We start from the raw sequence: 12,620 nt of genomic DNA on the forward strand, positions 1-12,620 counted from the left end.
GACATAATTCTTTTGTTTAGATGAAAAACTGCTATGAAAAACGTTTACCTCAGATGTCGATATGTTTATTTAATTTTATCAACAGTGTCGTGTTATTGGATGCTATTTCCTAGTTCAATTATTCAGTGTTGTAGTGATTTTTTCTTTCAATCTCATTTTGATGTTTGTTTCCAAATGGAACATATGTTTTTTGAACTCTCTAGTGCAAGTTGTGGTTCCTCTTATTTCACAACAGTCATTTCTTATGATCTGCAGAAATTTACGGTTTAATATCAACTTAACTAAGAGGCTCGGACTTTAAACATTTTCAAACTAAACAAAATTTTAATTAACTATAAAGAAGGTGTTGAGATGGAGCTTGTATTGCCTACTTATTAACTTATATACATTCAAACACATAACCCAATATTTAAAACTTTTATTTTTTTGAGGCTTTTCGATAGGCATTTACATCAGAAAAGTAAATACAAAAAGTCTTGTTGTATTTACTTTAGTGATGTGTCTGACGAAGATAGCCTTGCAACAACAAACTACAATGCCTACAAACTTATATGTGTTTGGTAATAAGTTACAAAGAAGGTGAAAGATATAAAGGGTGTCTAACAGCACATTACAGTTCAGTACGAATAAACAAAGGTAAAACTCACTTGATGATAGATCTGACATGTTGTTCCTTCATGCTCTTGGGCATGTGAAGCACAATACCAGGTGAGGTAGCCGGCAGATGGTCGAAGAAATTCGTGCAAGCAGACAACACTAACTTGTGAGCCTACAATCACACAGTCATTAAACTTTCGTAAGAAATTTGATACTGTACAAATGTTTTATTTGTAAGTACATATAGCCAAGAATAAACATTCTGAGCAAAACTTTATAATTTTATGATTTTTGATAGCTTATGAAATGGTTGAACAAGTAAAAACACTACTTTTCCTCTTGAGAAAAATATGTAAGGAAACTGACGTTGTATAACATATTTAATCAATCACTATTTAAATTATATATATATATATATATATATATATATATATATATATATATATATATATATATATATATATATGTATGTATGTATATATGTATGTATGTATGTAAACCCATTACTTCTTCCTTGAACACTATTTTCTTCCTATTGTAATAGTTTTTAAGTCAAATTGTTTATTAAATAGTATGTAGTATGTAGTACTCAATTTGAGGTGGAATACGCCACACTGGCGTTCCGGTAACTCTGAAAAATTAAACACTTCTAGTATACACAGAATATTTTCTCCTGTACCTTGGAAAGCATAAAAACACTGTTTTGAGACTTCAAATTTTTAAAGTTTTCTGGAAAAGAGCTTCTGGATCCCCTTTCTTGTAGTATGTATTCCATACGCTCAGGCCTCCCAGACATTACAATTACACCACTTCTAGTTCTGGAAATCAAGCACTGACTACAAGTAAAATCAAATCTCATACTGGTTAGTTCTTCTTAATAATAAAAATTTAGACTAAACATTACGAGTTATAAGAACTGTGCAGTACAGTACATTACATTACCCATAATCCAATTCACTACCAACTTAATAGTCCAGCGGTTCTAACCTTTTCCACTTGTAATCCTTTACTGGGTCTTATTTTTACACGGCTCTACTCGTCAGTCTGGAAAGTAGTGATTGATACTCAGCAGTTACTCTTATCAACGACAGTTACAGTTATCAGATTCAGCGTGCGCTATCTCTGTACCGTCCTGCTTTTACTGAGAATAGTTCTCATTCGAATACCTTTAATAAATACTGTCAGTCAGTGTACAGTTCATGTGGTTCTCATGCCTATTATAAGATATTTTCCTCTCAAAATGAAAAAAATTTAAGGTCAGTGAATTTCTATCAAGATTTGTTTCAAACTCACGAGAACATGTGCAAATTACTGAAATATCATATTGGTTATTATAACGTTAGTAACATTTTTCAAGTCTTAAAATTTATTTCTTGCATTTGATCATTACCAATGATATACTTGCATATTCTTATAGACATACCTTAAGGATATGTGATTTCCAGCATGAAAATCACTGCACTAAAACAAAAATTCACATAAAATAGGTAAACCATTCATTTATAAACAAAATATATGTTCCACACAGGCCTACCTTAATTGAAGTGTTATCACCGAACTTGAGTGTGACATCACACAGGTCTCCCTTAGTATAAAGCTGGTTTAACTTTTCCAGTAAGAACACCTGCCAATTTCCGAGCTTTAAGTTCTTCTTTTCTTTAGTTTCTGTCACCATCTTAGTTGTTGACTAAGGACGTTCTAGATCAAAATCCTCATTTTTCTGCATCTTAAACAGACAAATGTTAATTGCTAACAATTTTTGAGTTTGTGTTTAGTTTAGTGTGATGTTTATGTTCACATAAACAATTTACTAATTGCATGCCTATCTCCCTCATAATTGAAAGAGTTGTTGTAAGAAGAATTTTAAGTACTAAACAAAACATAACCTAATAACAATGTCCAACATTGGTTCTCAAAACTACCATTACTACAATAGTACAAATGGTAGTGGTACTCATTGACAATTATGAAAATAAAATAACAAAATTACAATGAGAAATTTCCTAAATTTTACAAAAGCCCGATCATGAAAATGCAGTAGTAGGGTAACAAGATCAAATCTTTCACCTGTTACTCGAGGAATATCTCATAGATCTGTCTTGGGCCTGCCCTCTTCAATCTTTTTATATATGACCTTACCTGAACAAATGGATGAGGTCTGTCTCAATTTGATGTAAACTTAAAAAACCGATAAGTGAGATTTTGGTTTTAAATAAAATAATTTGTAAGTCACAACAAGGCTTACCAATATTGACATAATAATGATCTAACAGTTAATTCAAACAAACAAAATATCTCAAATAGCTTTGAGAAAGAATTTTGATCAGGTCCCACGCCTACCAAATATTTAAATATGTCCTACAGATAAGTTTCTAGGCATTGCCATCTCAAATAAATAATCTCTGCATGAAACTTAGCAGCAGTCTCTTTGCAATAAGACAAGTTAAAAATACTACAGATAACCAAACAACAATAGACAATTGACGATGACGGCCTAACATGCAATACTCAAATTGCATATCAAATATGAAGTAATGGTCTGGGATGGAACATCTGTCACTAACAAAGAGTCCTTGGACCAGAAAAAGCTGTTAGAACTCTGGAAGGGACTGTAAAGACTCAATAGCTACAGGGAGGCCTTCAAAACCTCTAAAATTTTGACTGTTATGGTGCTGTATGTTATGGAAGTCTTATGATTTTCTTTGAAAAGAAACCATACATTGTCAGGGAACTACACAACCAATTAGGCCTACTCACTGAACTATGGACTATACAAAGTAATGTCCTCAGGCCTGCACTGGAAAAATGGCTCAGCAACAGGCTTGTTGGTTGCTATTATCTATTGGAGAATTTTATAATGTAAATTCAAAATCTATTTTTCTTAAATTCTGTATGTATCATTGAAGCTAATACTGTTTTCTAAAAATACATTAATAAAGTCTATTGTCTAAAAATGTAGTAACCATTTTACATTTTTATAAAATGGATAAAACTTTTTTATTCAACCGAGTTGCAATATTAGATAATGAACATATTATTGCTGCTAGTTTCTTAATTTATCCGTCTGTACCCATTCAAGTTAACTTTATTCCTTCACTGTTATATCAGAAAAAACAAGCTCAAGTTATTAAAAACCATACATGGAATAGTTTAAAAACACGTACATTACAACCTTATTTATCAGGATTACTGTAATTGTGACCACAAGTGATCTGGATAAACTGTAAATAGAGTAAAAACAATAGATATAGGTGTTAAGGAATTTATGTGTACTTTCACCACCCAACAAGATCACGAGTGCATTGTTTAAAGAGGCCACTAGTGATCATTTTTGGATTAATTCTAAAAATATTTTAAGAAAATATCAGTAGGTAGATTCCTGAACAATTATTTAAGTTAATAATAACAGTGAAATACTTTAAATTTTGAGGAAACTTTTATCACAATTATTTTTTTTAATTAGTAAATTATCCTTTGTTTTTCCTAAAAAAATAATTTAAAAGATAAAAGGAATACTAAAATACTAAGTTTGAACATTAAACCTAATATTATTTAAATCTACAAGCGTAAAATGTTCCAAGGTTTTGGTTTTTGAAGACTTAGGGAGTTTTTATTATCTGTTGAACTTTTCAAATTTATAACTTTGTACAGGATCAAATACCTAAATTTAAATTTTTACTGTAGTTTACTACTATATAGGTGCATCTTGTATACATTTTTTTAATTTTGCCCCTAAACACATTAAGCCTAAAATAAAAGCCTAAAAATTTTCTATTTCAAACATGTATTAAAATATTATAGCCTACATGCACTTTAACTATGCATGTAGTTTTTTTAAGTATTTTATATCTTACATTAAGTGAAATATTAGCTTGGTATTTTATTCCTTAATTAGGAGTTTCAGCCCTAATGAGTGCATTTTGTGCAAATCTGGTTACACAATTTGGAGGGATGTTATTAGGGTTAGTTTCAAAATCATAAAGGTAAGGAAATAAATTACAGAAGTTCCCTACATGAATTATAAATTGTAGAACATTTGAGTACATTATGTTTTGGTCATTCCATATTTTTACCCAATCTCCATTATTTAAAACATGAAAAAAGTATTAAGAGGTGCATTCCTTTTACTTGTATTAAACTTTTCAGGGCTGCATTACTAATATGAAGAAAAAAAACTATTTCAATTTTTTTTGTAATTTACAAAAATTTGTTGTGATGGGTTTTAGTGAAGATTATTCTTTTACTACACAGGCAAAGGTTCCGGCCTAGATCACTGGATTTGCAACACACCTATCCAAAGATGAACAACTTACTGCAATCTCCGTATTTGATTTTTATTGACAAATAACAATATTTGTTATAATAGATTGAAGTACTAAAATAAGTATTTCTAATAGTGTAACACAGCATAATATTATACGTTTTCAATGTGTTTGTATTTGCTTTTCATAATTGTATTTTTTTTTTATAATAACTTATAAGCCTACTAAGGTATAATCTTTAAAGAAATCAACCTTAGTAAATAATAAAACAAAACTCAAGGTTTAGTGAAAGAAAAAAAACACTTTCTTAGATGCTATATAAAACCTAATAATTTGAATTCAGTGTCAATCAATAGGCTGTGCATCTAAAAGACTATACAGTATTATCAAAAATTCAATCGTAAAACTATTTTTGAAAACTGAAATATTCAGTCACAAGTAGCTATACAAGCCTACAAATAGCTTTTGTGTCAGGCCATGAAACTTTCATGCAGAGACATGAAGCTTTCATGTCTGGACAAGTGTAGTTTGCTCTGTTGTGAAAAATTGTCACTCTCATTCCATCTTTCAATTCATTACATGTGTTGTACCACTCAGCTGAAATATAATTTTATATCTCATTTAATTATTTAAGTATGGAGTGTTGTGTTGGAAAATATATTAGTGAAGAGTGTCACAAGAGTGTTAAGTTAGGAGATGTATCTAAAGAAATCAAAGTAATTAGTGAATATAGTGAAAGTGAGCAACAAGTGTTAAAATTCAGAATAAGTGATAGCATAGTCAATATTTCTAAGCATCATGAAATCAAATTTTTAGACAAATATTATCATCTCTATGACAGAATATGTTGTGATCCCCTAAAATATCATAAAAAAAACCTGTAAAATAAAAGAGTTTAAGAGAAATAACTTTGACACAATTATCCAGACTTAAAAGTAAAGTGAACCTCATACGAGGAAAGCATTATGCTCAATCTGTGACAAAAACTGTTTAAGCTTACAGAAAATGAAGATGAAGTAGCAAAAAATTCAGAACTACAAGTTCAATTGAAAGAATGTCTACCGATTCCTGGAACAAGATCCTTTCACAGATTTGTACCTGTGATAGACAACAAAGTACAGTGCTTTAGAACATCAAAATATTTGAAATTTATCGAGATGCTGATGTCAAAGAATGATTCATTCCATTTGAAGGAAGAGGATATTATTGCCTGTACATAATAATGAACAGTGGTGGATTGGAAAGATAAAATCTATAACCCTGGAACACAACGATTATTATGTTCATTTTTTTGAACCGTCTGGATCAAGAACTTCATTTAGATTAAACAAGAGAGATGAAGCATGGGTCCCCTTGGAAAACATATGGAGGAAGCTCACGCCTTTCAAGTTAACCACAGCAATATAGGGCGTACCTACAATATATACAGGCATTGCGTGATGAAATTTCACAGCTCCTCAATGTTAATTAATTACACACGTGAAGGTAAGTTTATTAACTTATGGTACCACATTTATTTACAAATTTCAAAAGAATCCCTACTAAGAAAATAAGTATACATGTTGCTATGTTGTTAGCGATATTAACATTATTTTAGTACTTTTCATTCTATTGTAACTTTTTTGAAATTTTGAAAATTTTACGATTTTGAAAATTTTTATTTAAAACCCTGTGTAAGTTCACAGCTTGAAACTTTCAGAATGTCAAAGTGCATGTGAGACGGTTTTATATTGAATAGTTCGGGGTCAATCCATATGAAGTGGTCCAATAAAAGTTAAATTGGTTGCTTAACTATTTTTAAATATTTTCGTTTTTTTAATATGTTTTTACCATACTCATAAGAGGTTAAAAAATGATTTTTAAATAATTTTATCTTTTACCATTTATGCATGGTGCCCATTTTTATTTACGAGAATCTTGCGAGTTTTGGCTTTGTAGACATTAGCGTTAAATTGATTATCACTGGATTGAATTATGCTAGAGCTTCCAAACTAACACCATTCTTTTCAGAAAGATCTCTTCTACAATACTTGATATTTACTTCGTACCTCTAAAAGCAAATTTTAACTCCCAAAATCGTCCCCAAAGTCAGGTATTAAAAATTGGTCAAATTTCACTATTTGGAAGCTTAAAAAACAAAGAAGGGATGATTTATTACAGTTCCAATGTTTTCTTCAGGTAGATAGCATAGTTTACTAATATAAAATAGAGTTTTTGCCTTAAAATACGTTTTCCTTTTTTTTTAGAAATTTTTGAAAATTGAAATTTTTGAAAGTCCCATCTCTGGTGGGACATGATATAAAAATCAGATTTTTGCACAGCATGTACATATATATATGGTGCTAAAGTAGTGTATAAATTTGAACATTTATATTTGACACTCGGCAAAGTTATGAATTTCCAAAAGTTAAGAAAAAAACAGATTTTTGTCAATGTTAATATTATGCGAATTACTTAAATATGAAGGTGGTATTGGAAAGTACGTAAAGTTAAGATAGAATGTAGTGTTAAATTGTTTATATATATATATAGCTTTTGAGAAATAGAATACAATCTTCCAGTAGCTGTGGTAAGTTCAACCACTGAAAGTTTTCTCAGCACGTTCTTTAGTGGGATCTAAACGGTATCACTAGTTGATTTTTTAAATGATGTCCGTGGTCAAGCTGGTTCATAAATCTTCACAAATACATCATTGTTTTCTAAACTTACTTTTTCAACATCTGCAAGCCACCACTGTTCATCATAAACAACGGCAATAATGTCATTTAATCTTACTGTAAATGAAGCAATTTTACATACTTTATGATCTTCATAAATAGCTGTTTCTGAAGTAACATAGCACCTTACTATGTTTTCTGAAATGCTATTAAATCCCGTGTACCTTTTATTGGCAGACAGTTGGCAAATCAGGTTTGAAGTCTTTCGATATGTAATATTATTTCTTCTTTCTTGACAAGGAAATACGTTATTCCTTTAATATTATCCTTGCAAAATGTGTACATATCCTTGGCTGTAAGGATTTGGTTTGAGGTAACACGTTGTAAACTTGCTTTGCTTACCTCCCATTCTGTACTACCTCCTACTCCATCACATGCATTTTTTGCCATGGCAGGAGGCAAAAATGCCACTCAGCTTCAAATTTAAAATCTATTTTGTGGTAGCAGAAGTTTAAAAAATTCTTTTTATTTTCATACTGACTGCCACTACCATGAGAAAAATAGATGAGCTTCTCAACAGTAAGCATTTTTTCTTTTATAAATTTTGTCACATGATTGAGAAATGTATGACAACTGCAGTGTTGTGCTCCAAGTAGTCACTAAGGATGCAGATGGAACGACTACATACCTCACAGTTTTCATTTTTATAATATAACACAAACGGATGCACATTTGCTTGGTTGTTGACTCAGTGGTACCCTTGAATTTCATCCTGTATCGTAAAAGTACAATTTTCTGCAAAGTCAGCTAAGACTATGCATTCATTTTCAGAAAGCCTTTCTTTTTTTCTTTCATAAATTGACTTTGAATTTTGGAGATGTAGTGGTGACTTTTAAGGTTCATTAACTTTTCTCCTAATGACTCAAAGAACTCCTCCTGAGACTTTACTATTGTAACCATTTCCACCCTGTCTGTTGTGACCCACTGCTTGAATGTCACATTATCTGGCATTTCTTCTTCAGATTCTTGGAGTATTTGAATAAGAACCTCTTTAGCAGGGCAACTCGTACAAGTAGACATCATGCAGTCATAGTCATTTGTATTACAGACTAACTACTAAATGAAGTAGGTCCTTATAGTCAACATTAAATTTTGTACCTACCAACTATCATAAGCTTCACATTTTGGTGGTAAAGGCAAACACATACAGAATGCGTTCCAGAAGAACCAGCAATTACACACCATTTTGGGTGCAGTTCACAAAATTTGGACCTGCCAATGTTGCAGTCTGGATAAGCATTCTTGAAAGCCACATACAGCTCATTTAGATTTGACAACACTAGGTGTTTCTGTTTAATTAGTTTAGTGCCATTTATAACTACTTTAATACAATATTTCTTACCTGGATACATTCTACTATTTTCATCACTCTCATAAAACTGTTTCACTTTTTCAATAGTTTCTTAGCTTACACCTGCTCCTTTCTTTTTTCCTAAAACTGGAAGAATACCTTGTTCTCTTACTAAACTTCTGGTAAGTTTAATTAAACGATCCGAAACTTTGAACTGACTAGGAATTTTTTGTCTCGGCCAAGAGTCAGGTATTAAACTTAGTATTTTTACTTCTTTTTCCTTAGATGCTAATGAACATTTAGTTTTAAGTTTTTCAATCAAATCACAATACTCTGCGTTTGATACTTCTGACCCTTCATTTTTTTTATGAACTGGCAGTGTCAGGATGTGTTGATGCGAAACATGTTTCCAAATTTTTTCTTATCTTCTCTGATATTTTTTAACTTTTCCCTCAATAACTGCTTGTCTTTTTCCACTCAGTTTTCTTATTTTAGAAGCAGGAAGGAAATACATCTAATATTGTAACAAGCGTAGTCTAATTTTTTTATAGCTTCTTCATTAGGAATATAGGCATCAGCCAAGCCTTCATAAGTAACTGATGATTCTGGATTTGAAACAGTACTTAATTTTTAAAAACAGTTCGGGCACAGAGATTTTCCAGGGATTATTTTAAGTTTTGTTTCAGAATCATTTGGGTTTAACAGGGATAAGTGATCAGGTTTTATTTCTCTTAGGCCCTTAGAAATAGGCTTTTTGTGAACTAGTAATGGATTACAGCAGTATTTACCAAAAATATGGTTGTATTTTAATATGTATTTCTTTTTATGGTATTCACATATTGTTGAAATTGAAGAACCTACTCTAAATTGAAACATATTTTGAACACTTTCTTCAAATTCATTTAAATGTTTCAGGGTTTTAGAAACTGGACCATAAAATGATTTGTAACAATCTTCACTTAATAATTTTCCAATAGAGCATTGTTCATCCATTTTAATAATAAAAAAATGCATATAAAAGTTTAAATGGGAAATATTTACATTACTTTGAATTTTAAATTCTCAACTAAACTTTAAATTAATTAACAAATATTTGCACTCACTTAAAAGTAAAAAACTTTAAAGTATCTTAACCCACACAACCACACATTATGAAGTATCTAAACTGACTGAGCAAATATGTCTGGTATTGGAGAGGGGAATTCATAATCAAGTACAGATTTGTCCACTGAGCTGTGCAGACTTGTCCACTCAGCAGACTTGTCTACTGATCTGACTCACTGATGAGGATCACATAGATTTTGTTCTGTATTCTTATTGATGGTTTTTTATTATTATTATATGCTTTTTTATTATTATTAATTTATTATAATAATATATTATTATTATAAGTTATTATAATAATAAATTTTATTATTATAAGTTATTATAATAATAAATTTTATTATTATAAATACTTTCGGCTTATTCCTTCAGAATTCAATAATTTTTTCATTAATTTAATTTCAATTTAAAACTATGTCTAAAGAACTAGAACAAAAGCTAAAAAGTTTTTTTTTATAAATTGTATTCATATTTAAACACATATAAGAATATGCATTTAGATTAAACCAACAATTCATCAAACATAGGCCAATACTAACTTCATATTTAAGTAATTTTCATAATATTAACATTGGCAAAAATCTGTTTTTTTCTTAACTTTTGAAAATTCATAACTTTGCTCAGAGTCAAATATCAAAGTTCAAATGTATATACACTACTTTAGCACCATATATACGTTCATGCTGTGCAAAAATCAGATTTTTTTATCATGATGTCCCACCAGAGATATAGAGCTTTAAACTTTCAAAAATGTCAATGTTCAAAAATGTTTAAAAAATTAAGGAAACATGTTTTAAGGCTAAACTCTATTTTATATTAGTAAACTATGCTATCTAACTGAACAAAGAGTTGGAACTGTGATAAATCATCCCTTCTTTGTTTTTTAAGCTTCTAAATACAGTAGACGCCCTCTTAACCGGACATTACAGGACCGAACCCCCGGCCGGAAAGCGGTTTGGCCGGTTAATCCAACGAACATAACCTGTATACGTACCAACTACGTAATACTGTACCAGTAAAAAAACAAATATGTATTTAATTCAAAAGGTTATTTTACTAAAAACCTAACTACTTTTAATATTTTACAGAACAGTGGCATATAGAATACATAATAACAATAAAGTAATACTGTACTACATTGTACAAGAAAAATATAAAAGTCAAATTTACATTTTGTTTCAGAAGTATGGTAATTTTAGACACAGAAATGGAACAGTACATTAAATATCTGGTAAATACTAAAAGAAATCTGTTATTTTCTTTTGTGTTTTCTTCTCCATCGTCTTTATGAAGGCATAGTCTCTCCACTTTTTAATAAACATTGCATCTTTAGCTGTCGACAGGTCTTGCTGCTCAATATACAGCACATTGCGGCCAACTGAAGTGCTTTTTCCCCCCTTCGTGACTGATTTTTTTTATGCTCTATTGTCTTCATCTGAGTCCTCTGGAATGCCTTGTTCACTTGCCTCCTCAAAGACTTTTTCTACGATTTGATCGGCACTAAAAAAATCTTTTTCAAGATCGTCGTCACCTGTCACCCATTCATTTACATTTCTCTCTTCGAGATGTACATCACTAGTACTCAATTTTCTTTAAGTCGTTAGGTAGAGCTGAGTTGTTATCTTCTTCAATTATTAACCCTACATCGGGCGCTAAACGGAGTTTTCCTCCGTGTATTTTTTATTATTAAAAATAGTACTACTTTTCTGATGTTGGCAGTCGTTTCCCGCAGTGTACTTCACGAGCATCTTTCGGGGAAGCGAAACAATAGCCTCCCGCTTATCTTTGTCAAAATCTGTCTGGAATGGTCTACTTCCATGCGAGACTGGACGATTCCTCCGTGAGCGCCCGATGTTGTGTTTGTAGTGCTTGGACGAAATCTCCGTGAGCGCCTTATAGCGTTTAGTTTTTAGGGAGTAATAATCCGTGTGCGCCTAAATGTGTGACCTGTGATGGTTTCTTTTTAAGTTTTACAATATATTTTATTTGAATTTTGTGAAGTGGAGAATGAAGACGAGAGACTTGTCAGTACAGTACCCGTGTGCTAGGGAACATTTCAGTACTGTTTATGGAGTGAACATTGTCATTACAAGAACCAGAAGGAAAATGTTTTGAAACTTTGTGTAGTGTTTAAAAATTTTTTTTGTAAAGAATAAATTATGATTATAGAGTAATAATTGACATCACAATTGTATAATATCTCAAGAATTTAAGTAAGTTGTTTTTGTAAGAAGTTAAAAACTAAGTTAATTTCCATATATTATTACAGTAGGTTAAACATTTTTACAATTAATTGCATTATTCCTTAAAATAAATCATGTTATTATACAATAACATTTTTTTTAATTTTGAATTTCTTATTTGGAAAATTCATTACATAAGAGAGTAATTTTTATTTAATTTCTAAAAATGAATATATTACATTGTAATTAAATCAGTATGAATATTTAAACAAATAGAAACAGTTTAAACGACTATGATATCCATTATTCGCTAACCTGGATGAAACCTCCGTGAGCGCCTGATGGTGTTTCTAACTTTAAGCGCCTGATGGAGGGTTAAAATGGGCTGTTCATTTTCATCTTCAGCTGGGTTAGCAACCACATTTTCTAAGTCTGGCCAGGCTTTTCGCCAAGATTTAATCAACGT

At 30.8% G+C, this 12,620-nt stretch overlaps 2 protein-coding genes across 4 annotated transcripts in view; one reads left to right on the plus strand and one right to left on the minus strand.

Moving 5' to 3' along the window:
• The window catches only part of LOC124365833 (centrosome-associated zinc finger protein CP190), a 37,376-nt gene that overhangs the window by 22,614 nt on the left and 2,142 nt on the right, over positions 1 to 12,620 (minus strand). Inside the window, exons 2-3 of one of the 2 annotated variants that reach the window (XM_046821885.1) lie at positions 2,132 to 2,317; positions 648 to 769 (exon numbers count right to left, since the gene is read on the minus strand). In XM_046821885.1, coding sequence (XP_046677841.1) covers positions 648 to 769; positions 2,132 to 2,272 — 263 coding nt within the window. In that variant the 5' untranslated portion in view covers positions 2,273 to 2,317. Of the gene's footprint in view, positions 1 to 647; positions 770 to 2,131; positions 2,324 to 12,620 lie in introns of both variants that reach the window. The other variant, XM_046821884.1, reaches the window with a different exon arrangement.
• Positions 5,276 to 12,620, plus strand: part of LOC124365834 — a 35,620-nt gene continuing 28,275 nt past the window's right edge. Inside the window, exon 1 of one of the 2 annotated variants that reach the window (XM_046821886.1) lies at positions 5,276 to 6,344. In XM_046821886.1, coding sequence (XP_046677842.1) covers positions 6,203 to 6,344 — 142 coding nt within the window. In that variant the 5' untranslated portion in view covers positions 5,276 to 6,202. The remainder of the gene's footprint in view (positions 6,345 to 12,620) is intronic. The other variant, XM_046821887.1, reaches the window with a different exon arrangement.

This window comes from Homalodisca vitripennis, chromosome 7, assembly GCF_021130785.1.
Source record: "Homalodisca vitripennis isolate AUS2020 chromosome 7, UT_GWSS_2.1, whole genome shotgun sequence".
Classification (NCBI taxonomy): domain Eukaryota; kingdom Metazoa; phylum Arthropoda; class Insecta; order Hemiptera; family Cicadellidae; genus Homalodisca; species Homalodisca vitripennis.